A 25780-nucleotide genomic window follows, 5' to 3' on the forward strand; every position below is an offset into this window, starting at 1 on the left:
GTTCTGAAATTTATTTCCTGGTTTCTTTTGAAGTGAGTGACGAACGTTTGTCTTTTAAACTGACGATGCTTTATATATTTTTTTTTCACATATTAACTGAGATGTTTAGTTATAAAAATAAATTGTTGTTAAGGAAATAGATATCATACATGATACCTTGTTTGAAGCTACACGTACGAATGTTTGAAAAAATTGCGATAATTTCAGATGTCAAGGAATGATATAGTTGACATCGGTAGAATAAAATGTACAGAATCGCTGATAATTTTTAAAGAACAGAAGTCCAGAGAAGTTCATGCATCGTTCATATCGGCGTACTTGAATGTTGTACCAATCGCTAGGGTACCTGCTAATTGTGAAAGAATCAGATCGAATGTGCAAAGCGAGCGTTGTAAGGACTTAGTATATGGTGTTGTGGGTTATGGGTAACAAGATATCTCTATTGGTTTTAAACAAGAATGAGGCTGAATGTCACTCTTGCAAGACTTGGAGCTCTATGTACCTAGGAGATTAAAACAAGGCAAGTATTCGTGATTAAAAAAATGCAGAAAACAAATAGGCAATATTGTGCAACGAGGAACTTTATTATTATTTAGGGACAAGTTTGAAAAATCTTGCTGTATTGTCTGTGTAATAAAAACTAGGCTATTCGAAACATTGAAAAAACTCTGTGTGATATTCTTTTTCTCTAAACACTAGAAATGGTCCTGCTATTAATGTCTCTGACCACACTGACCCGGCTATTTTGGGGCTCGGCTGGGTGTTTACCGTATAGTGACGGGAAGTTAGTCTGGATGCATGCAATGTAAAGTCATATCTGCATAAAAAATGAAATGCGGTTTAAATAAACGAGGAATTAAACATTTTGTGAGAAACGGGGCCTTTGAGTTCTTGTTGAATTACCTTGGACAATGCCCATTTTGCATGTGTCAACCATTCAATTATGAGAGATTTTACTGTAAGACTATTTCAAACATACCTACTTATCGAAATTATCATTTGTGCTGCCCTACGCACTTCACAATTTCTACACACTGACAAATACAAATGTACTTGTATTAATCAAGCCTTAGTAGGAATTAAATGGGTGTGCTGGCTTAGTATGTTTTGCTTCCGGGCTTAGTCAGACTTTCCGACTCAAGGGTAAATGCAAATTTTGGACACTTTATTAACCCTCAAGCACCCGACTTTTTTTGCGACTAAAATGACCGAGTGGGGTCCAAATGTACCCCAAAATGTTTTGTTCATAAAATCACGGCTAGTGCTAAAGCTACAAAATTTAGTAATATATCACAAAATATAGTTCGCAAACATTGTAGTCAACAAAGTAAGCATATTTTTGCAAAAATTTGTCGATTTCGATATAAACAAAGTTTTCTTGGTAAACTACAGTTGTTTTCTACCAACAAATAAATTCTATTAAAATCAATGTTATGTTCATGGTTCAAAATTTATAATCTATGCTAATTTTATGACGTCATTAGTCAAAATCCAAGATGGCCGCCAAGGATCTAGTTTTACATGTTTATCATTCTCTGAAAGTTTGGTGGTCATACCATAAGTAGTTAAGGAGTCTCAAAAGTTTGTTCCAAAAACAGCACGTTATTGCTGGGGTACGTTTGGACCCCAGACGGACTGATCACGGACTTTCTTTATAGTTTCCACAGTATCGAACCAATCTTCGTAAAAACTTCGGAGAAGATACTTGGTATAGAAGGTATTGACTGACAAAGTCACGAAAGGAATTTTTCTTCAGATTAAAAATGTTCAAATGGTACTTCAAAATGTACGCCTGGGGTCCAAATGGACCCCACTCAGATGTTTGAGGATTAATTACCTCAATGAAATGTGTGATGTCACTCGTTCTCATTGAAATGTCGAAAATGGCTTTTTTTGGTCGAAAAATGAATCGGCTTTATTTTCACTGAAAACTACCTGGTTGTTTACTCCTCTTTTAACCATAGCCAAAAAATGGCAACTTATTATTTTCGGTCCCATTGGTAATGCATTACAGGGCATGTAACAAACGTTACCGGTAACGTTTGTTACAACAGTAGAATTTACCCTGTTTTCTTCGAAAGGAATTACCTTATTGACTACATCATTTAGGTTTAAGTGGTTGTCCCTAGGAACATTTGAAAAGTGGGTAGCTTTTTTACACCAGGTCAAATAGAAAGCTTAGACAGCATCGAACAATGGTAATGTTTGTTACAGTCATTTCTGTACAATATTGTGTTAAGCAAGGTGGGGAACAAATGACAGTCAACAACCCTTTTTTGTTTCTTTAGAAAGTCAGAACAACTATGCAGCGTCGCAAAAACGGCCATTTCTAGTCTTATACGTGCATAATGTAACCGTGGCAACAATCGTACTAGTGGTAGTAACGTTTGTTACAGAATCTGGCGACAGGCATAAACCACCTCACCCAGCCTCCAAGATCAGTGACAGGAGCGATCTGACGCCATCGGGCAGAGGGCCTTTGTAGCTGGTTTCACCTGCCGAACAATCATTCTGGTCACTGAATTGTTACATTTTTGGCTACTATTTGAATTCTTCGTTTCTTCTCAGGCGACAGCCATTTTTTAGGGTGTGAAATCCCACTTGTGGCTATAATAATCTTCTAACCCATCAACCTATACGAATGTTGTGGTGTATCTTTTGTAAAACATTACAGGGGTTGTGGAAAAATGAAGGAACCAGTGATGTTGTCTATAATTTCCTCCATATCAAGGCGTAAAATCAGGCGACAGCATTTCGACATTTAAATGAGAACGAGCCCTGTGTGTCTGTCTGTGTGTAAACAAGATAACTCAAAAACGACTGGGTGAATTGGTTTCATACTTGGTGTGTTGGTAGGGTGTGATGAAAGCTGGAAATGATTAGATTTGGAGCCCCCTAGCGGCTCCCTTGGTACTGCAGCGCAACTTCCGGTTTTGCTATCTCGGTGTTCTGAACTTGCTACGATCACAATTTTTAAGTATTAGATACCTCTTGTGCTCAGGAAGGAATGATATAAGTTTGGGCCCCCTAGCGTCTAGTTTTGGGATAGCAGGGGCATTTTTTGTCAAAAACTTCTGACGAGGATAACTCAAGAAGGGAACAACGGATTTTCATGATTTTTGGTATGTAGGTACCTTAGACAATGTTGTGCAAGATAAAATACCAATCATGCAAAATAGGAGTACATTTGCATAATTAATGAGAATATTTTATCAAAGCAGTTTTTTCAATGTATCTCTTGTCCTGGACATGATATGGTTGTGACATTTGGGTGGTAGGTAGCTTTTCGCGTCATGACAAAGGGGGCAGCGCCCCTAACATTTAATTGTGGAACTACAGGGGCGTTTTTGTCAAGACACTCCAAAGAGGATAACTGCAGAAAGGAACGACGGATTGCCTGCATTTTAGTTATGCAGATAGCTTGGGCAAAGATGTTCATAATGATATGCATGTTATGCAAATGAGGACTTAATTTGGATAATTAATGAGGAAATTGTATAATTCCACTGTTTGCAATAACTGGACTACGATAAATGTCACACTTGTTAATTATAACCAGTGGAACATATGCAGATATCAAATATGCAGATGAGGAACTTATTTGCATAATTTATTGATGTACGTTATTCAATGATGAACAACACCATGCATAAATCATGTTAATGTTAAGTCATTTGCATGAAATTAACAAAAGCTCTAAATATTCATGGAGGAAAGATAAGTATTTCTAAGTGAATCTTTTAAATATATATTCTATGGTATAGAACTGTATAAAAGGCACCATGTTAACTGACGCCTTTTACATTCAGGTCAATATCACATTAATAAAACAAGCACTAAATTTCGTACTACTTTTATTGTATATGGTCATCGTGTCAACATGTCATGAATCATTTTAGAGAATAGAGAATACTTTTAATTTGGTGAATTTATCATATGTGAATTATGATCTTATCAAAATAAAAGTACATGTACATCTGCGATAACATCTGAGAACAAATGTCGTTGTGCACGTTTTGATTTAAAGTTTTGATATTGCCCGATCAAATAAAAGCGGAATAAGTTGTCTGTAAGTATATTGTATTAGATGAACATTTTGACATGACTTATTATATATTCTTAATGATATAAATCAAGATTAAAGACTTATTCTTAACGATTACTATGTGGCGATTGGCGCAATTATTGTTATATAAACATTTAAACATTTGACTAAGCTTACCTATTGTACGACTTCTAAACGTTAATAACTATCAAACTAATACAACATTATCTAAACATTTTTAGATATAACATGTCAGCCATAACATATTTAGTAGCATTTCAGGAGGACACTATTGCTAAAGACATGAACATTTGAATATGGACTGCTAAGAATTTGCCATTATTCATGACGCTATAGTTAAATAAAATGTATAAGTAATATGAGCACAAAATATACCATTAATTATTAATCCTCGACGACGGGGGAAAGAGCCATGATTAATGTTTTGTAAAGAAGAAATAATGGTGCAGAATACTAACCTTCTATCACCAATAGTTATAATATAACAATATGATAGGCATTAATGCTTCAAACAAAAGTGAATTTATACTAACCATACTAAGGTTTACGTTGGTGTATTTATATGCATAGACCACAAAAATTTGCATGATTTACTAACTAAAGAACTGCACTCAACGTTATGAATTAAATACGCGTTTCCTAAAGGTTTTGACCGTTTACATATTGCATTATTAAGATTGATTATGGTTTTACTTAATATACTTTATATTCTTACCTTAACGTTTATAACGTTATCATGCTTCTTGGTAACGTGGGAATTTAATTCTTTTCTAAATTAATTATAATAGATATATATATAACATAGGTGCATGAATTGCAATTCTAAATATTCTTAAGCTACTTCCTTACATTCTGTTATGCATTCATTGAAATTGTGACTTTTAAGAAGCTTTGCTTACTTCCTTAGATCTAAATTGATTTATATGATTAATCTGTGATGAAATAATGGCCATATTGTTTAGAGAAAATTAATACTGATGTTACCTGTTCGTACTGACGGTATAATTATGCACAATTTAATAGGAACGTGCTGGGACTTATTATATAATGATAAAAAGTTAAAGTTAAAGTTTGCCCATACATCTAAGATGCGTAGGGTGGCGCCCATCTCCACTTCGAAGCTCTTTGGCCACACATTTTGTGCAAGTCACTACTGCAAGGGGCTAGTCCGCTGGTTGTGATTGGTGTTTAACTTCCATACTCTTCCTCGTTAGTGCCGAGTGCCAAGTAGAGAAAGCAGCATGTACCATATAATATTAGCTTTACTGTATTTAGAACTCAGTCATTGTAGTTTCCTCTCCATACGATTCGTTAAAATAACCATTTTCCTCGCCTATTTCCTCATCCACGGTGTGCAAACTCATAGCCATAGTAGCGGGTGCAGGGTTTCCGGAGATTTTGGGAGAGACATCCGAGCCTGGTGTTTCCCATGGGTTTGGTATACGGGCTAACATGTGGACAAGAGTCCAGCCTCTGTGGACCACCATGGACAGGAACTGGACACCCAGGACCACGCCGAACACGAGGAGGTAGGTCAGAGTGAGTGGGCTCATCATCAGTACCTAACACATTGTTTAGAAACAGATGTTAAAAAAGAAAAAAAAATAGATTCGAAATCTGCTGATGAAAAATAACTCAAGGGGTGTTCATCTGGTGATCTTAAAAACAAATTATGTCTGTTCTAATAGAAAAATAATAAGGGGAATCTTAAAAACAAATTATGTCTGTTCTAATAGAAAAAATATAAGGGGTAAGATTGGCTTTAAAAAGTATTGAAAGCCCTACTTCTCTTCGTCGTAAACTTCAAAGAGAATTAAGTTTCCTGTCTATTCAGAATAATTCACAAACTGGACAGACACTGGCATGAGGTAGGGAATGGGGGATATGAGGGAAGGTACAACAGGGAACCAATGGGAAAGGCCGTTAGGGATTGGGGCGCATCCGTCCAATAAGTGAGCCGACAGTAAACGTGAATTAAGCACTGGTTGATTTTGTTCCAATCCAATATATATGATCCAAAAATTGAACTAGGGGTTTAAATTTTTACGATTTTTTTGTCAATTTCTGTTTGTAAGAAATAAATGACAGTGAATAATTGAAATAACCATACCATCTTTCACACGCTTCCTACAAGCTGGAAAGCTCATAAAACGGTCAGATTTCAGGAAATGAACTGTACTATTGCTAGCAAATTGCATGTTTAACCTAAAATAGTTATAATCACCTCCATGTGTGTGTAAGACTTCAAGATAAAGATCAAGGTCAGCCACATTGCGTTGGTGACGAAGAAGACAACGACCCAAGCGTTGCGAAGCTGAAGGAGTTTCTCTTTTAGGTCCTGTGTGTTGGTTTTCAAACCACTGTCCTTCTTTGGGTCTAGGGTTTTATCAACAAGACGCTTCCAGAAACTAAAAAAAAATAGGGTAAAATGAATAATGCGCAATTTTTTCTCAGAGTAACCCCTACTTATTTCCTTGACATCCAGGTAGATAAAGTACTTTTTTAATAAAGGGGCAATTATCTTTTTGCTTTTAATTATTTACATCGTATGATATACGCCCAAATAAGCACTTCCACTGTAGCTTGATTAGGTGTTTTTTACTTCGATAATCTGTAACTGAACGACTTTAAAATTCTAGTTAATTGGAAAAGTATTTTAATACCATATTGAGCCTTGTTTTAGTACTACTGCATGGAAGACATGTAAAAATAATTACCAGTAAAAATGACTGTATAAAGGATTCAATCATAGCTTGTATAATATGTTTTAAATGTTTTTATTTTAGTTATTGATAATGCTACAGATTTAAAAAAAACTGCAGTAAAAATAACTGTATGAAGGATTAAATAATAGCCCTCTAATCCATTTACATGTTTTAAATGTTTGAATATTAGCTTCCGAGGATTTTAAATATGGCAAAAAACGTGTTTGGGTTGACATCAAAGCTTTTGCTGCTAAAAGTGAACCAAAGACATTGATTATTTGCCGTATAATACTACAGACTGATTGTCAAACATTGTACCAAGAAAGACATTACGCCAAACAAGAAAACATCATTACCTATATTCCAAGAAACGGCTGTCAGCGTCGTCTACTTTGTGTTTTATCTCCCCGTTGACCCACCCATTGGCCTGACCGTTCGGCTCAGCTCCTGCATGCGAGAGCACAAAATACCGATATAACATCAACTAACATAATTCCACCAGGTGCCATAATACCGCCACCTCAAAAAAACGTTAGTATAGAGGTCTTTCCAATATTGTTTTCAACACCAAATGTTGAATATTCTAAATGTAATACAATTCTGATATTTAGGTGCGGAAGACAAACTTGAGAAGGTATCCATAACAACGTTTTTTTTTAGATGGTGGTATAATGACACCTATTGGAATTATGCGAATTCGTATGTTATTTCTATTTCGTTTGTGAACGTTGTATTTTCTTGAATTAATTTTACCAAAATGTGCCGGTTAAATGTCGCGTTAATATATACTAAGTAAGTGTTAAAATTAAAACCTACTAACAATGCCAAACCGTACATAAAATAACATAACATTTTTAGAAAAAAAAACAGACTGTTTTTTACAGTTGATTTAGATGACTAATTATTGAGTAAATAAGTATTAGCTTACCAAATGAAAGTTGTTCGTGGTTTTCGTTTTCAGGTGAAAGATCAGAACGTTTATTGCTGTTAAAAAACTGTTGTTGTTTGTCACCTTGGGGTGTACCCCTGCGTAAGGAATAACAAAAGGTTACTATAGCATTGCAAAAATATCTGTGAATATACAGACATATTATACAGATGTATAAGATATATAAGTGGATAGATAAATAATGTACGTGAATATCGTTGATGGGATGTATTCCTAAAGTAATTTGTCTTTTAATTAATACAAAACATCAATATACAAATAAATAGTTTCTAGATTTTCTTTCTTGTTTACAAGGGTCAAATCCATTTACAAATAAATTCATATTGCATAATTTCTGTACCGGTATACCGGTAAGGGAATATAGAATCCAGCACACGACATTGCAGGATAACTATGTTTATCAATTTTCATATAGAGGAAAAATGACAATGTCAAACTAACTGGGAGACTGTGTTAGTCATTTTGCTGGATCCATTTGCAATTTGGTCGACGTTCTCTTCCTTTGTAGTCTCACGTGTACCTTTTGAAAAACAAATCACAGCATTGGGTTACACAAAATGCTAAATGGCTACATGATGTTCAACAAGCTTTCAGTTGGTGTTTATCTCTAAATCATTATAGCAACATTTTTGTATGCATATATTTATTTTATTTATCATGCGACAATTATGCCAACTTGCAGTTTTTCATGTAAACGAAACGGGCGTGGTTATGGGCATAGGTCCGGAGTTATAATTCCGAACCGTTATAAGTCCGGACCTCCAAATGAATTTCTATATATACCTTGCTTTAACCTTAACTTTAGTTTTATTACACAGTAATAAATGTAAGAGCTATAGCCATTGCACTGTACTCCCATTGGTTAAAAACTTGAATGGTTTGAATGAGTAGCGCTACCCCAGCTCCTGTCATTCAAATTGCAGATGCTGTAGATGGGCAGCAAAACGCAAGTTGTCGGCAGACACAACAGGTACAGGAAGCCGTAGACCACGCAGGAAAATTCCGCTGGATGTAATATGGCCGTTACGATGTAGATTCCGACGAAGCTGAAAATGATGAGGATATCCACAGACGGGATTCCTGACCAAATAAGGAAGCTAGAGTTAGTCCAGAAATAAATACTAGTAGAGTTCATATTCAATGCCATGTTGGCAACTAGGAGGAGTGATATAATGCAGAAACATATAGAGATGCACATAATACACATTCCACATAGCACGAATATCAATCAGACGATAGTCTCTGCGCTCTAAAGGACATTTTACGCAGTGATACGTCCGTCCGTGTTTTCTAGATCTGCGCGCGATTTTTAATGATAATTGAAGATCGTCAACAATGTTACAGGAGTATAAATATAAGTTATTTGGAAACTGCAAGACAGTAACTTTCCTAAAGAGTTATTTTCTACTTGTTCATGATTACCTGATCTGTCGGTAAGTTGAAGTTGCAGGTCTTGAAAGACGGCAATAGCGCAGCCTAGACTCAGTGCGAACATTGCTACGAAAAAAGCAGCAGCCAAAAGCTTGGCAACCTGTAATATGAGGGGGAAACGGTCATTTAAACGAGATATATAAAGGATTCTGCATGTTACGTTACAATCTAACACTAAGGTCAATCCATTTAACCAGATCTGGTGTAAATTAAATGTTCTAGAATCAAGCATAATTTTGCACCATCGTCTGTTCAAGAATAACTTAATCATATATGTTTCTTATTAGCACCAGAAGTTTCAAATTGGTAGATTTCCTGATTTTTATTTGTATTCCGGCTGTTGCGGTCCATTCGGTAGTGACGTCGATGATAGCGTATTGCTTGAGCATTTCAAATGGCTATTTATTTGCATGGGTGTTTGCGCATATATATATACTATGTTTAATGAAGTATTAAAAATAGTTCTTACCTTGAGCTGTGTATTCTGTTGTGCATAGAGGCACACAACACCGTAAGCCACAGTGGCTAGACTCAACACGATCATTGATATCTCAAGACTCAGTCCGAAAGCAAGCTCCACTCCACCTAGGTTTTCGAATTAGGGCAAAGGTTAACATAAAAATAATAAGTATCGCGGTATAGAAAAATCGCATGGGGAAAATTATGGCATTTACTTATAATGCTTTGGAGTTCATATAAACACATGTGTGCACATTTCCGTGTATATTTGTTTTGATATAAAACCATAACCATGTAGATACTTTTGATGCTCAACATTTTATAATTATACTTAAAAGACCAGTTCTATTGAAATATTACATAACTGTACCAATTATAAAGTTAGTTTAAGAAAATTTTAAAACGTTGGATATAAAAATATCGATTTTAGGAATGTTTATAATTACCAAAAACGTAAAACCAATTACGACTGATATTACATCAAAGCGAGCATTCCTACCTGGTCAAAAAATCGAAACGTGAGTCGCATAAGTTCGTAGTTTGGAAGAAAAACAATGCTCAAGGATTATGGTGCAATATGAATCTATAATAACATTTTTTCTCATAATTTCTTGAGCAGTTGATCCAAGTTGTGAACTAATGAAGCATAATGAACCGTGTGAGCCTGCATGGCAGAAACCTCAGGTCTAAACACCAGATAACACAATTCCACTGTAGAACGGCTAGGTACAGAAAGACTACACTGCCGTACCTTGTCGACTTGCTAAACAGTTCATAGTGCTAGAAGTATAACTAAGCTTTGGATGTATACACAGTTATTTTAAAGATGATTATTGTTATGTTTTATAATGTTTTGACTTGTGTACCTCTATTGCTTTTCATTTTAAATGTAACATGTGTAAAGCATACTACAATTCAGCCGAAGAAATGAAGGCTGCCACTGTATGTTATTGTTTGTCGCTCGATGCGGAAATAAACCATTCATATACTAAACATACCGGCGACAAGTATAAGGCAGGTTCCAGGGGTGACAATGGAGGAAACGATGAGGAGTATCTGGTAGAGTAGGAAGGGTCGCGAAAAGTTGCGGTTGTTTGCTACAATCGTCTTCCAAATCTGTTGACGAAAACGGGAGATTGGTGACGCCATAGATTGTTCAGCTGAGTAACGACATTATCAATGTTCGATGTTGCCTTGATTTCTTGAGTGAATTCAAAATCACTTAGACAGACTCTACATTATAATGATTATCCTACTAAAAGCCCGATTGTTATCGAAGAAAACAACAACCCTTATTGCGTACAAGGAACACATCTTTATGTGTTCTTTTTTTAAAGTCATGACACCAGTGACATTCTTCTCGCGGTACTTGACTCATAATAGATAATAGAGTATTTGTCAGATTTAAATTTGTTTACTGATACTTGGTTTGATTTATTGATGCTGAACATGTTCATAGTATAGAAGGAAACGTGTAGAGGGGGGGGGGGTGAATAGTGGTTTATTGGAGCCTGCTTATCAGAAATATTCCGCGCTTAAAACTAGTTGCACATTAAAAACTTAACAATCAGATAGCATTGTCAGCTTGCAAAAACTGTAACAGTACGCCCAAGGGCTTGCATCTTACAATGCAAAAAATAACAGTCAACACAAAATAACAGTACCTGGGCGATGATAATCGGGTTAACAAGGCTGGAGAGCAGCCAGCGTCGACGCTGTTTGAACAGCTCTTCGAACGTCTCGGGACAGTATGTAAAGTCTTCAGTCATCGCTGAGTATTCCAGAGTCCACCCGTGCTTGATCTAGCGCGTTCGAAAGACATTTAAAAGTAAAAGAATTATATAAGACAAGTGGAGACAACACTAAGCTATACTGCAATAGTGGCGCTGGATCCGTCATACAGATCAGTACGACAAAATTATGATCACCTTTGAGCATGAAAGGATTTTGCAGGAATACAAAGCATCTGATAATGTCCACGGCTTACCGCTCGAATGACATATATCAATGATATACCGACTGCTATATATGTATAATGATTCATAATACAGTCAAACCTGCCCAAGACGACCACCCGCGGGACCAGACAAAAGCGGTCAATTTGGACAGGTGGTCGCTGAGAAGAGTATCGACTCACAACATGCCCGATGTATAGTATAAATTACTGTACGGTGTACCTTTCGAATTCGCTTGGGCAGGTTTGACTATATACATGTATAGCAGTCATTCACAAGAGGGAGCTAGGAAGGTAACATTCCAGAAAATGCAGCATGTTTCCCACCCGGTAATATGCCTTTTGTGAAGTTAATCACACACATCATTATATCATAAATCTCGCCCCTGAAGCGTCGCCAAAAATGACATAATTTATGCACCTTTATTCACTCATTGAATAATCTTGATAATGGACATGTCTTGTAAAACTTTTTGAAATACTTTGGGATATGCACAATGGTTTTTGAAAAAGTCAGTTTCATCCTGTGCATTTTGTATAATATATGAAATATGGTCACTTTAAAGAAAGTTAGATTTACTTTAACACATTAACAAATATGTCGCCAGCATGATAATATAAAAAATGCATGACAATAGACAAGCATTGCATAGTGCTTGCATTAAACCCAAATAACAAAAGTAGAAGTGAGAAGAACACACACAAAAATGTGATTTTCCTATGGAGAAACATAACTAGGATGACGACTTACCAACAGGGTACAGAACCACCTGTCCTCTCCCATGTCCTTGACGAGGAAGTCATTGGCTTCCTTGACATGAGAGGAATATTCAGACAGTCCGTCTCTGACGGCATTTGCTCGGTAGACAGAGAAACATCCAGGGCAGCAAAGAACGGTTCCCATCATATTGTTAGCCGTCTATTTGTTACGGTAAAAAAATAGAATGCATTACCATCTCTGCTTCATGTTGGTATTAATTGAAATTCACTAATGTCGTGATAAAATTCCATGTCAAGTTTTGCTATGTTTGAATGACGTTATACTGGCAAGATGCATGTCAATTATCAAATTTAAAGCAATATGAATGAAAAATAAAGCCCATTGTAAATTACGTATTTCATTTAGTAATAATGTTTTTTTAAACAATGTGCATTTCAGTTTTATCTCTCTTATCGAAAACCTCAATGCAGTTCAAAAGCAAGCTGCTGGGGCCCAAAGGTACAAAACATCTTCCAATGAGCTCATGAGGTTCACCAACGTGGTAATAGACATAAACAACGGAACTTCTACTGCAATACTAAGATCATATACATGGGGCTCAATTTTTTTCTTCTTCTTTCCAGGATCTACACACATAGGGTTAGGGTTATTGTAACCATATGTTAACCCAAAACTCTAACCCTGAAACGAAACAAAAACACCGATAGAAAAGCACTCAAAGACACACAAAAACAATACCTCATGAGACAGGGGGCCGATATCGACTTCTAAGCACATTTGATCCTTTGTTTTTAACGCCACACTTCTGGTCTGGATATATAACTTCACATGGTGCTGATCGAAAGCTTTGTTTCGTGTACGGATATAAAGTTTAAACGTGTACATGTAACATAACCACCATTTTCTATTTTTAAAAAATGACCTTACCTTTCCCAGCCAGTGAGCTATGGCGTAGTCAAATATCTGATACCATGCCACAGGTCCGGAGCCTATCGGGTGAGTCCGCGCGCACACCGCCCCGACAGATGGGTTCTGTACGACAATGTCCAGTAAAGATCTGACGGCCTCAGACTTGAACTTGACATCCCCATCCGTCATTAGAATGTAGGTGTTAGCAAGCCTGTCATCTTCAGAAACAAAAAGTTTGTACAATGCTTGCAAAGATTGGTGTACCAAAACAAAACAAAATTTTGAAATGAGACAGATTACTTTCTAATATTAAGTAATGTATGTATACTACGTAAACATCCATAATAGAATTAAGCTCAACGTCAGGTAAATGCAATCTATCTACGTAGAAATAGACAACGAAAAAATCTGATAAAAATCGCAACATGAGTCGCTATTATGTCATTTTAGCTATAAGGCCACAGCGTGTGAATTTTAAGAATTACATCCTCTGTAGACAGCAAAAATAACAGAATGGGAGATAAAACAAAAAAAAACATTAACGAGGTAATAAAGGAAGAATTTGATATTACAGCCATCCATTCCTCTATTCAAAATTTAGAAGTTGATCACCAAGTTCGCAACTCAATTTATTGCTTCAGTATTCGTGCCACCATCAACTATCCAATTTTCATAGAAATACATTCATAGCTACCTCACATGTGTCACTTCTGCATAATCGCTAAGCACACAATATCTGGCCATTTCGGTGCTTTCTCGTTATTTGTACCAACTCCGTTGGGGAAAATCTTTTCAAATTATTGCGTAAACTAATGAGCGCCTATGTCATCCTTTAGATTTACTTGCTGTAGACTTATGCACTCCACTAGGGTGGGTACCGGTAAAAAATCAAGTACAGGTACGGTTCAAGTCGTAAGGATCAGGTCCAAATTTGGACCTGAACCTGATTAGGAGTATCTGTAAAAACTGAATGAACAATACTCAAAACAATGGTCCATTTCGCTACAAAAGATTATGTTTGATGGGGTATCCGACGTCCACTGGCGTTTAAAAATTCTATTTTCATGTAAACAAGACTAACTGCCTCTGTCTTAGACCAAGTTTGACCGTAGAAGCTTGGTAATAATGACCATCAACTCCCATCTACTTTTCCTATTGTTTTTTTTTTTGTTGTTGTTGTTGGCCTTAAGCTTGTCAGGCCCTTCACACGCGAACACCTGCCGATATAATCTCTTTATTTTCGAATTTGTACAACGGTTTTTCTGGACCGATCCAACAAGAAAGACGGTTCTGTGCCGGTACACAATACACACATCTAATGCCAATGGCTCCAAGCCATGTAGAGAACGTTACACATTATCTGTTGCATACGGAAAAAACATGTACATACTGAGAGGGTGTCCAAGGACCTCGAATCTCATGCCGTGACACTTTGTTGGATAAATCCGCAGAAATCGGGTCTTGATGGGTTGTTTGAGAAGAATTTTGACGGGTTCTTCAATTCCATCTTCCGAAACAGTGAAAGTCTAAAAAAAGAGCATTAACGGTAATAAAAAAAATTAAATCAAGTTATATCTGTCCATCGTATATCCTCTTCAACAGAAGTCAGTAATAATTGTGAATATTCTTAAACCTTTTTTATGTTTGTATGTATATGTCATAAAGTAAAACACTTAAGAAAAATACAATTACACTAAAATGATACCTGGCAAAATATATCACTTGACAGTGATGACACATAGGTATAATTGTAAATATTGTCATCTACAGATTCATATAGTAGTAAATGAAAATCGTTACATTGTTGATTAATGACATGTGAGATAGCGCAGCGTCAGTGTGTTTCGAGTTTGAATCCGGCTGCCGCGTCACCGATCTTGTGCCCCTGAGAAAGGAACTTTACACGACTTTCCTCGCTTTACTCGGGTTAAAACAGTCGAACCGCAGAGCTCTATGCGCATCCGTTCTGCGCAGCCTTCTCTACAACAGGTCGTGCGCCTGATCGCGGTTTGTCCTGGTTTGACCTCTTTGCATGGGTGCAAATAAGTGCCTGTTGTGCAACAAAAAGACCTCAGACCTACGTAATGTTTATACTTTTTCACATCTACAGGTTTTGCCACGCACAGCTATGTACATATTTCGTGCATGGCAAAATGACAACGAGCGCTGTAGCTTTCGAAACATTTGCAAGTTTTGATCCGTTTATTTGTGGCTGTCTTTTAAACAGATCAACTTCATCCCATTAGCTAACACCACCATGTGATAGCCCAGTTTCTCTCCTTTAAATTGATACCAAAGTCACCGGGTTAATTTATGGAGCAACGTTTTGCCCCGAAATTATGTGCGAACATACGCAAATCACGGTGGTGAAGTTTCAGTCTGGTTGTAGCTACCCACGCACACTACCCCGTGTTTAGACCGTATTCTTATACATTTCGCATGGTGTCAAAGACCTCATTTCTTGGCAAGAGAAGCGGAATGGGTGCGGCTGTCACATGCAATATAATAAGTGACATGATGATAGACAAGTGTACATTGACACAGAGTTTTAGTACAGAATAAGAATTTTAAAAAATCGTCAGTTTTCAAGTCAATCTGTTTCGAACTCCTGGTCCGAACCTGGGTTCGAGCGGTGGAACCCAGCCGGTACGTTCCATTTTTCGTGCCGCGGGGGTCAAGCCTAATGCTGCAAGTTCAACCAGCGTTTGGAAAAGTTAACAAAACTAACAGCTCATGTCTTGCCGTCGCAAATAAACTTCCTGAAACCTACCAAACTAAAACTGACATTATTCAAAAGCCAGAATAAGTGGGATTCATGTGCAAACAAACTGATATCAATACTTCATGTCAGAGAGTTGTATAGCATAGTGAAAGATCCGTGTGTGCGGTTTGTCGTTCGAAAAAAAGACGCTGGGAATTTGACATGTTGTTACATAATTTCGGGGCAAAAAGTTGCTCCTCAAATCAACATGGAAACTTTGGTATCAATTTAAAGGTGAGGAACTGGGCTATCACGCTGTGGGGTTAACTAATGGGATCAAGGTGAACTGTAAAAAAGAAAGCTACAAATAAACAGACGAAAAATTGCCAATGTTTCGAAGGCAACATCGTTCACAGTCATTTTACAATGCACGAAATATCTACTAGGTTGTACGGGGCAAAACCTGTAGATGTGAAAAAGTATAAACGTTATGTAGGTTTGAGGTCTTTTTGTTGCACAACAGGCAGTTGTTTTAACCCTTGCAGCGGGGTCAAATCGGGTCGCGACAAAAGCGGTATCTTAGAGAATAACGCGTTCTGGGGTGACCTGCGGTTCGACTGAAAATGAGTACTTAGCTTCGGCTAGGGCCGTCCCTCGGATAGGACGTTAGATGAAGGTCCCGTGTATGGTGAGAACCATACCCAAGGCACGTTAAAGAACCCCCACACGTGCGATGGTGCGGTGTGCGATGGAGCAAAATCGTTCTGACTGGAGTTAGCGATTCACTATAAATCATCGAATGTAGGCCTGGCGAACCTCTGTTTCGTATCAACAACCACATGTTGAGTGACGTATTGGAACTTTCACCCGGACGGGAGACGTGGTGCATTACCGTCTTGTATTCAGCTAAAGAAGGGTATATGTCACCTCTAACGGGGCGGTATTACCCAACGCAAGGGGTTAGTTCCTGGCCTATACACATACATTATACAGGCAAAATTTAAATTACATCATTTGCAAGTGTAGATACCTTGATGGGCCCATCCGTACTGTCCCTGTATCTGATCCAGTCGTCATCGCTGAGACGCAGTGTGTCCCTCCTTTTAAGTGGGTTGGAGGATTCCATGTAGCGCAACTGGAAACGTGGTACACTCTGGCCGTAACTTTGCTCCACTTGCATCAGAAGTCCTGTCACTGACATCGGCTCACCAAAATCAATCTTCGTTTATAAAAAAAAAGAACAACGATTACCAAAATGTAGTCTTAAAATATGCTTGGCAGCATTGTGCTTGGTCTCATTTTGCTCGGCTGTATAGTGAGAAATACAGCCAGGGCTACCCAACAAGCCGGATACTATTATCAAGGGCTAGCCCTGGTAACTGTGCAATATACAATATAGCAATATTACGTTTGCCGATACATGAGGTTTGTTTTTCGAAGTAGGTTATACAGACAACACAAGGTACGGATAAATTTGACTACAGATTCTAGTTTCTTATTACGTAAACTAACGTGTTGTTTCTTATAATAATATCTCTTTTAAGGATGGCAATATATAAACCAAATGACCCCCCCCCCCCCATGAAGTTTTAATGTTTACTAATAGACATTTGGAAAATAAAATTCACTGCATCTATAATGGCAACAATTTTGAGAAATCGCAGGATGCATCCCATCCAGCCGTTTATCAAGCTTCTCTCCCACAATACTATAACATTTGGTTAGGTATTAAGGCGTTGCCAGGAAGGTGACCAAAAAAAAAAAAAAAAAGATATAAATTTTCTATGGGAACAAAAAGGATAAGGAAGCTACCATGATGTACGGCTTAGGGTCAGTTTTATCCGGTTTCCAAAACGTGGACCCGTTTAGTCTTGCACGATGTGGACCATTCCGGTCAAAGTTCAGCATCCCTTTCTTTGGTGACGACGCGGTGATTTCGTCATTCAAGATGGCGCCAGATGACATTCCCAGTGGACTGGAATTTGCTTTGAGATACCAATAATGTAGTTGATATCAATTAAGTAATATTTTTTGTGCTAACTACATCGTTGAATTTGAAAGAAATAACTGTTACTCCTAGAGGATGCGTATTTGTATGTTTTGTTTGTATGTGTATAGTTATCGTGTGTATTTGTGTTTGTGTGGGTTCATGTACATGTGTGTTTTGTGTGTGTGTGTGTGTGTTTGAGTGTGTGTGTTTGAGTGTGTGTGTTTGCCATAAAGCTTGCTCTAGACTTAAAGTCGCATTTTCGTCCCGCTATTTTAGGATTCCTGAACAAAGCATCGAAGGATTTCCGTAATATCCAGTATGCATCTATTTTAGACAGACACGTACACAAACGTTTTGAGTTGCCAACGCGTAAAAAACTTAAAACAGATATCTTATATATCGCCACTTAACTCTGAGTTACTTCTAAAAACATGTGCAGTACGTGGATATGTGCATATTCTAGAGCTTGTAAATTACCAGAAAAATCCAGGATATAGGACATGTACATGACTTGGCTCCATCTCTTGCCTGCCTTCACCTGCTCAATGACAGTGTAGAGAATTGTTATCTCAAAATAGTTTAATCTTCTTGAATCTTAAGTATTGCTGTTTTCTGTAAATCAGTTTGCAAAACGTTCTAGGGCAAAAAAGGTCTTATTCAAGGATTGACCATATGCAACCAACACTTACAGTTGACGTTAACTTGATAGGTCGTTTCCCCATGTGATTATCTTTAGATAAGAAAGTACATGTTTTCGGAAGCAATGTTTTGAAACTTGAATTCTAGCTTCAGGGTCCCTTTACTTTGTGACTTGTTTTTAGACAAGATTGGACGGATGGGTATAATCTCTATCACCTTCAATTTGGTTCTAAGGGAGATTACATTGGTTCGAATGATAAAAATAAAGAATAAACGATTAAACATTGACCTTTGACTTGTCCTTTAGATGAACATTCAGTGGCATCTTTTTCAGTCCAATCGTCCAGGAAAACTGCAATCCATACGGCGTATTCCACTTGTTTCCAAGCATTGCATTGTCCTCTGAAATGACATGACAATAAGATACAACCACAAACGAAAATGAAATACAGTCACATACAAGTACACCGAGTAATCATAACTTACTCCTTTCGGCATTCTCCTAACCAGAGACATCCAACGACGCCAGCAAACCGCCCCTAGTATGTACTCTGCTTTCTCAACCGTCAGTACCAGTTCATAACCGCCCTGCTTATGAATATAAATAAGGTTCCCCCATATATATGCGAGACCCCTTTTGAGAACCGAAAGGCCTATTTTCTGATTGGCGGACAGCTGGTTTGTGGTGAAGCCCACAGGAACTGAAAGCGACGGTTAAAATATCAGAGTTCAGACAAGAGGCGGTTTGCTGGCGCCGTTGGATGTCTCTGCGTAGGGGAATGTTTTTCCATGGGGTTAAAGGAAATCAATTCTTTTATAAAACAGTAATTGAACTTGCCTTTTTCAGGAGCGACAATTTTCTCTATGAGCGCCATCAACTGCAGTGCCCATGAAGTTGGTTGTCCATCCTTACAGCCTCCGTCAAAAAAGATGTAGGATTCAAAATGGCGCTGACCTTCGTCTTGGAGGTCATTTGCTATACCCTGTAGAGATATGAGCAGCTGCTCCATTTCTTTCTCAGACTGTAACCAAAAGAACAAAAATATCAGTATTTTGAGACCTGATATGGTCTCATATGAACTGAACGGTCTTTGTTATTACAAACGTATATCTTGCATACATAATTCAAAAAATAAATCCAGGAAAATGTAATATTCTTTAAGTAATTAAAATGTATTGTGTTTCTTCCCTTTGCCTTATATCTGTAATAATTATCTTAAGAAGGAAAAAAATAGTTGAATCTCTACATATTAGTATCATTAGACTTTGGATACAGCAATATGCCATTTTATATAACGATTATGCCTAATCGCTATGGCCTGTACGTAGCTTGCTGATAGATCATATATGTACAATGAATGCCTTCTGTTCATTATTCTATTTGTTTTAAACAATCAACCTAAGGACGAGGCAGTGTGTGTCCTCGAAGTAAAAAACAAAATGAAGGTGTGTGTGTGTGTGTGTGTGTGTGTGTGTGTGTGTGTGTGTGTGTGTGTGTGTGTGTTTAAATTATCACATTACCTCGTGGTACATGGTGCTACAGACATACACGCATGCGTTTCGCAGGTTTTTGTTCCAACGCAGAAATTGCTTTCTGCTGTTGAACTTCGTTTTCCGACTCAGAACCAGCCATTGCTCTAAAAAGAAGCTGTTGTAGCCAGGCAGCAAGAAAATCTAACAGACAAGAAAATCAGTGTTCAATTGTTTTGAAAAAAAAATCACATACAAACAAAAATTACATATATCTATTTTTTTTTCCTTTGGTAAAAACATTATTGACAGAAATATTGTTGTGACAAGAAAATATGTTTCTTTCCAAATAAAAAATAATTTTTTTCTTAAATCAGCTATGATGACAGGCTACAATGTTTAAGTCTCCTGGTGGCAAATAATTTTTCATGCATGACATTTTGCTTAAACTTAAACTACAAAAATCATAAAGTTTTTGTTGAACATACGTTTACCTGGGACCTCTTTTCGAGTATTCCACTTGGGCTCTGAGCAAGAAGACTCCACACGGCAATGACCTGTGCTACGTACAGAGCCAATGCGGCAGAGATGGCCAAGCAGAAGCTGAAACTGTTTTAAATCGCACAAAAGTCATATTATTGGTAGATACACGTGCTTCAATTAGCACACAAAAATACACAAACTCACACACAGGCACACACACAAACAGAAACACATACATGGCGATGTCCAGAGTCCATAGTATAAAGTAACAAACCTGTTCTCCTCAATGAAACATGCGGAACTTGGAAGAAACGTCTCGCACACAGGGGTAATGAAAACCAACACCACAGCATCAATACTTCCCAGCAGCAGTGGTAGGGCAAATCCTATGTTGTATGTACTCGTGCTATATGAACAATACGATGACAGGCTTTGTTAGATATCATTTATCATTCGTAGCCATACTTTCAGCTGTGAATGTATAAATGTTTATCATGGTTTCCTTGCATTTTGCACAACATGCAATGTCTCTCGACCGAACTTGAATGCTACGTTTGAATCGCAACATTAACCCTATTCAGACATTGGGGGGCTTTTGAGGCCTGCGCTAACTTCGATGTCCCATAACGCCAGAACGGCTTACGCTAGAGCAAACAAATTTGGTGAGTTTTCCTAAAATATTGTTGGCAACAATTTTACGAAGTTGCCATGGCAACCGTTTGTTGACAGGCAGTTTTGCCCAAAATCACTATTTTTGGTTCTAACTATGTATTTTTTACATTTATTTGCTATATTACTGCAATTTTGTTACATAAATAAAATCTTATATTATTCAGCATATCTTTCATAAATATATATGCATAAATTATGCTAATTTGATGACGTCATCAGCCCAAAATCCAAGATGGCGGACCGAATGGCAAGATCAAGAATAACAAGCTAATTATCCCTTAAAATTTATAACTACCAGGTATTTTTTCATCAAAAAACATCTAAATAAATGAATTGAGTCTATTTCCATTGCCTTTTGTGATTATTTGCTGCAAAAAAAGTATTTTTAAAAATTCAAGGTGGTGGATATAATATGGCGGAGCCCAACTAGTATCTTAGACGTGCATGACGTCAATTTATGACGTCATATTGACATCATTGATGCTGCTATTGGCAACGCAAGTCGTAATAAACATTATTATTCTGTTATCTGCACTTGTTACATTTTTGTAGCATAACTTGAAGTTTTCTGAGAATACCCATTTTTCATGGGTTTGGCCAATGTAATCAAATTGATGACGTCATAATTACGTCATCATACGCCAACGTAACGTCAAACGTCACATACTTGTCAGATATTATGTCGAAATCATGTCCTAAAAATTTGGTGGCCCTACGGCACGTTGTTTTAGAGTTATAGGACTTAGAAGTGGAGGGCCTCAAAAGCCCCCCCCCCCCCGGTCCAGGGATGACCAAAAAAGCCCGGTCTGAATAGGGTTAACACTGCACGAAATCAATAATTTCCAGGTGTTTCAAGGGACTTACACACCTGTGAAATGTTCTGTGTCCTGGCTGTGTACATGACTTTCCTGGTTCGGCGTGTAATGTCCTTGTTTTTTTCTTACATACCTGGACTCGCGCTTGTACAGGAATTTCTAGGACCCTTACACCAGACGTGTAGGGGAAATATTCAGACAAAGGCTTGGCGGCGCCTATTCTCAAAGCCAAGCTTGGGTCGCGGGTTTACTGTTTACGGCAACTACTACCCCTGCAACCCAGCCTAGGCTATGCTTGGACAATTAATAAGCAACGAGGTTTACATTTTAAACACAAAATAAGGGGGAGTGTCGGGGGGTATTGAATGGTTGGTATGTCTACCCGTGACATCGTCTGACAGAACAAAGTGGAACAAAATACAACTATAAAAAGAAACGACATCCACATTTTTAGGAATACAATCAAGGTCAGAAAGAAAGGTCTACAAAATACTAAAAAAACAATCATAATTAATGAAGCTGTGATTTGTTTGGCCCGATATTTCCAACTTATTTGGAAATCCTACGGTCGGCGCGTATTGAACGGGCCATTCATATTCATTTCTACATGTCGGAAAGAAATAAATGCTAGGGATAGATCTTGGCTTATAAATAGGAAAGTATGTCTTAAACCAAGGAGGTTTCAACTTCCTTGCTTAAACAAACTCGTCATTTTCATTACATAAACAGCAGTTCGTTAGCCGAATGTGTATTGCATTGTCTAGCGCAGACAAAGGCCACAAACACCCAGCGTTCATTGAATCATTCTTATTTCTTCTTTAATCATTTTGCACTCACACTGAGATTCTGTTTCAACATACATAAATCTGAACTGCTGCAATAGACTTCTGCGTGTATCGCGATAATCAGTTACGTGATCAGCCCCCTTTGTATGAAGAGCTAGGAAAATAAAGTAAAATAACCAAAGAAGTTTAATTTGGATAGTCGCAAACTAGTGATGTACGATGTTTTTATAGAGTGCCTGTCGCGTCATAGCGAGGAAGTTGAACTGAAACGACGTTGGACATAGGGAAAACATAGGACTGCGATCTGATTTATGGGCAGCTTTTTGTCAAAAGAATAGAGAGAACACGGGACAAAATACAGTCCATTTTCTTGGTTACTGTCTCTAACTTTGGCTACTGTCGACGCACAAACTGAGTGAAATGATCTATGTTAAGATATAACCTCCTTGACTCGATGTACTAAATTTTTGTCCCGGGTTATGTTCTTGATTGTACAAACTAAATGACAACGTTGAACGTTAAATTTCTACCGATGTTTCAAGCTGTTGATAATCACAGCGGCATGTTTCACATCTTTCTAGGCAGGTATTGTTTTACTGTGAAGTGAAATACGGGTAATCAGGCAGCTCAAACAACCTCCTTGACGTGATTGTAACAATAGACATCATGGCTGGTACTAGCGGTAGTTCACAGCTCTTTGTGTCTGTGCCCATGCAAATTCTTCAGAAAAAGCCAATAGAATTTCTCCTCGCACAATTATAGGGTCAAACCTTCGGCCAATCAACGTGCCAGTCACAATTTTCAAATTCTTCAGTTGAGTTGGTATTGTGAATTCCGCGTCTTTGCGTGTGGATGTGCGTTCTTGCTGTCCAAGTGTGTCTATATACCAGGGTGCGTTATCTGATGGTACCGAGGAACATTGGTTATTATTTTACATCAGCAAGGAGTTTCTACTCAAGATCGCGGAACAGGACGACAGGACGTCAGCTGCAACTAATATTAACAGGACCACAGTCGGGCCAAAGTTCTCTCCCATGGCTTCAAGGATCAAGGAACTTCCGTATACAACTGTAGCGATGATATTGCAGTCGGCATTTGACTTTGCTTTCGACGGAAATAGTGCGGAGGAATATCGAAACGGCTCTCATGTTTGGGTAGCGAAACCACCCTCATCTAGGAACGACAACTGTATCACCTAGACTCCCTTGCAGTCTTCGGAACGGGGCTGTTTTTTTTTGGGGGGGGGGGGGGGCGTTGTTCCGCGATTTTCAACGTTGACTAGTCGACTATGTTCTTTTGTTTCGGGAAAGGGAGTTTGCCGTGGAAGGGAGTTTGCTGTGGAACTGAGTTTGCCGTGATACTGATAGCGAGTCTTTGGCCCGTCCGAAGACTCGCTATCACGGCAAACTCCCTTCCACAGCAAACTCCCTTCCACGGCAAACTCCCTTTCCCGGCACAAGAGAACATAGTCAACGTTGAAAGTCGCGGACCAACGCCCCCCCCCCCAAAAAAAAAACCCAGCCCCGTTCCAAAGACTGCAAGGGAGTCTATGTACTACCAAGGAGGTTAACCTCCTTGGTACTACCCTGCATGCCGTCAAGAAGTGCATACTACTAGCCTACCATACTACTAGCCTACGAAGACTAGAAGACAACAAGAGACCAGCCGGCATTCTATGACATACAAAAGGCACTCGCGACTTCAACCTATCATACACACGAACAAACACTAATAAAAATTGTTTTGTTTCAATATGAATAAATATATGGTGCCATTACAGAATAAGAAATGCGAGTAAGAAGCTGCCGAATAAATGGGGAGGGGGGCAAAATCCAGAAAGGGGGGGGGGGGGCGTCAGATCTCTCGACGCCACTTTCCATGACAAAAGGGATGCACTGGGTGAAGCAGACCGGGGAAATATAATTAGGTGATAATTGGCCGCTAATGTATGCATATTCTGCCAACACACAATGCAACACACGGCTCATGTCCTGTTGTGTAAGGTTGTTTCAAGGGAATCTGTAAGGGTATTTCAAGCCCTTTACACGTCCTGCACACAGAAATGGTTCGTTTCCGCGAGATTCTAGGACATGTAAAGGACTGTACACGTCTCGTTTGCAGGCATGAAACCTCCGGATTTTGAAGGACATGTTTAATTTCCAGGACTGTGTAAGTCAGTTTCCATCCTGGAAATGAGGCTTTTCAGGCAGTGTAAGGTATTACCCCAGCCATGGCTTACGGCTAAGGCTAAGGCTAGCGGAAAGAGTCCTTTCCAATGGCATAAAGGTGCCCGGTCCGTACCCTCGTACGTTTCGATATGACAGTTTCCTGAGTGCATTTGATCTCGAAACAAACCCAAACGCGGCTAAGTTTGTATTCCTCTTTTCCCCAAGGAGGCTTTTTGGATAAGAATACATACACCAGTACTACGAACCGGGACGAGGTATACGAACTTCGCTATATGCTTCTTAGTGTACATCGGCTATACATAGCGTCGAGAAACAACGCTCCTGTCAGAAGCCGTAAGGAATATGCGTAAAAGTTATGTAAGTGAAAGATATTGCTGATTATGGAAAAAAGAAAAATTCAATATCCTATTTTTTACCGTTGTAAGTTAGTTTATGCTTATTATCATACCTGCATGCGATAACGGAAAGCAGATATCCACCCAGACCACAGGAGATGTTGATCATCATCTCGTCAAAGGCTGGATGGTCAGATGTGATATTGGTCCAGCTCTCCAAGCTCCACATCACGGAAACGTCACCAATCTAAAGAGCACACAGATACAAGTATATATTAGGCCCCTCTCACTGCGACCTAAACAGGACATTTGTAACCTTCGATCCCACACTGGGTATATCACACAGAACGTAAAAGTGTGGCAGAGAAGACAACAAATCACACGAAGCGTTAAAAAGATTCGTTTCTTTTTTCGTAATAAATTTGTGAATTCCTTGAGCGATCCGTCAATTAGCTTGTGAGGATGGAGAGAGCGCCGTCCTAGAAAAGGGGGAATTACAAAGAGTTT

The 25780-nt window shown here is 38.3% G+C and overlaps 1 protein-coding gene across 1 annotated transcript in view; it reads right to left on the reverse strand.

Moving 5' to 3' along the window:
- Window positions 1-4417: 4417 nt before the first annotated feature.
- The window catches only part of LOC118421164, a 43345-nt gene continuing 21982 nt past the window's right edge, over window positions 4418-25780 (reverse strand). The window contains exons 14-35 of the mRNA XM_035828325.1: window positions 25387-25520; window positions 20752-20883; window positions 20489-20603; window positions 20046-20198; window positions 19363-19546; window positions 18814-18926; window positions 18363-18423; window positions 17708-17880; window positions 16926-17114; window positions 14585-14720; window positions 13213-13412; window positions 12316-12483; window positions 11275-11412; window positions 10609-10726; window positions 9621-9736; window positions 9143-9251; window positions 8618-8800; window positions 8162-8240; window positions 7700-7797; window positions 7128-7218; window positions 6291-6474; window positions 4418-5628 (exon numbers count right to left, since the gene is read on the reverse strand). Coding sequence (XP_035684218.1) covers window positions 5338-5628; window positions 6291-6474; window positions 7128-7218; window positions 7700-7797; window positions 8162-8240; window positions 8618-8800; window positions 9143-9251; window positions 9621-9736; window positions 10609-10726; window positions 11275-11412; window positions 12316-12483; window positions 13213-13412; window positions 14585-14720; window positions 16926-17114; window positions 17708-17880; window positions 18363-18423; window positions 18814-18926; window positions 19363-19546; window positions 20046-20198; window positions 20489-20603; window positions 20752-20883; window positions 25387-25520 — 3165 coding nt within the window. The 3' untranslated portion in view covers window positions 4418-5337. The remainder of the gene's footprint in view (window positions 5629-6290; window positions 6475-7127; window positions 7219-7699; window positions 7798-8161; window positions 8241-8617; window positions 8801-9142; window positions 9252-9620; window positions 9737-10608; window positions 10727-11274; window positions 11413-12315; window positions 12484-13212; window positions 13413-14584; window positions 14721-16925; window positions 17115-17707; window positions 17881-18362; window positions 18424-18813; window positions 18927-19362; window positions 19547-20045; window positions 20199-20488; window positions 20604-20751; window positions 20884-25386; window positions 25521-25780) is intronic.

Source organism: Branchiostoma floridae, chromosome 8 (assembly GCF_000003815.2).
Source record: "Branchiostoma floridae strain S238N-H82 chromosome 8, Bfl_VNyyK, whole genome shotgun sequence".
Lineage (NCBI taxonomy): Eukaryota > Metazoa > Chordata > Leptocardii > Amphioxiformes > Branchiostomatidae > Branchiostoma > Branchiostoma floridae.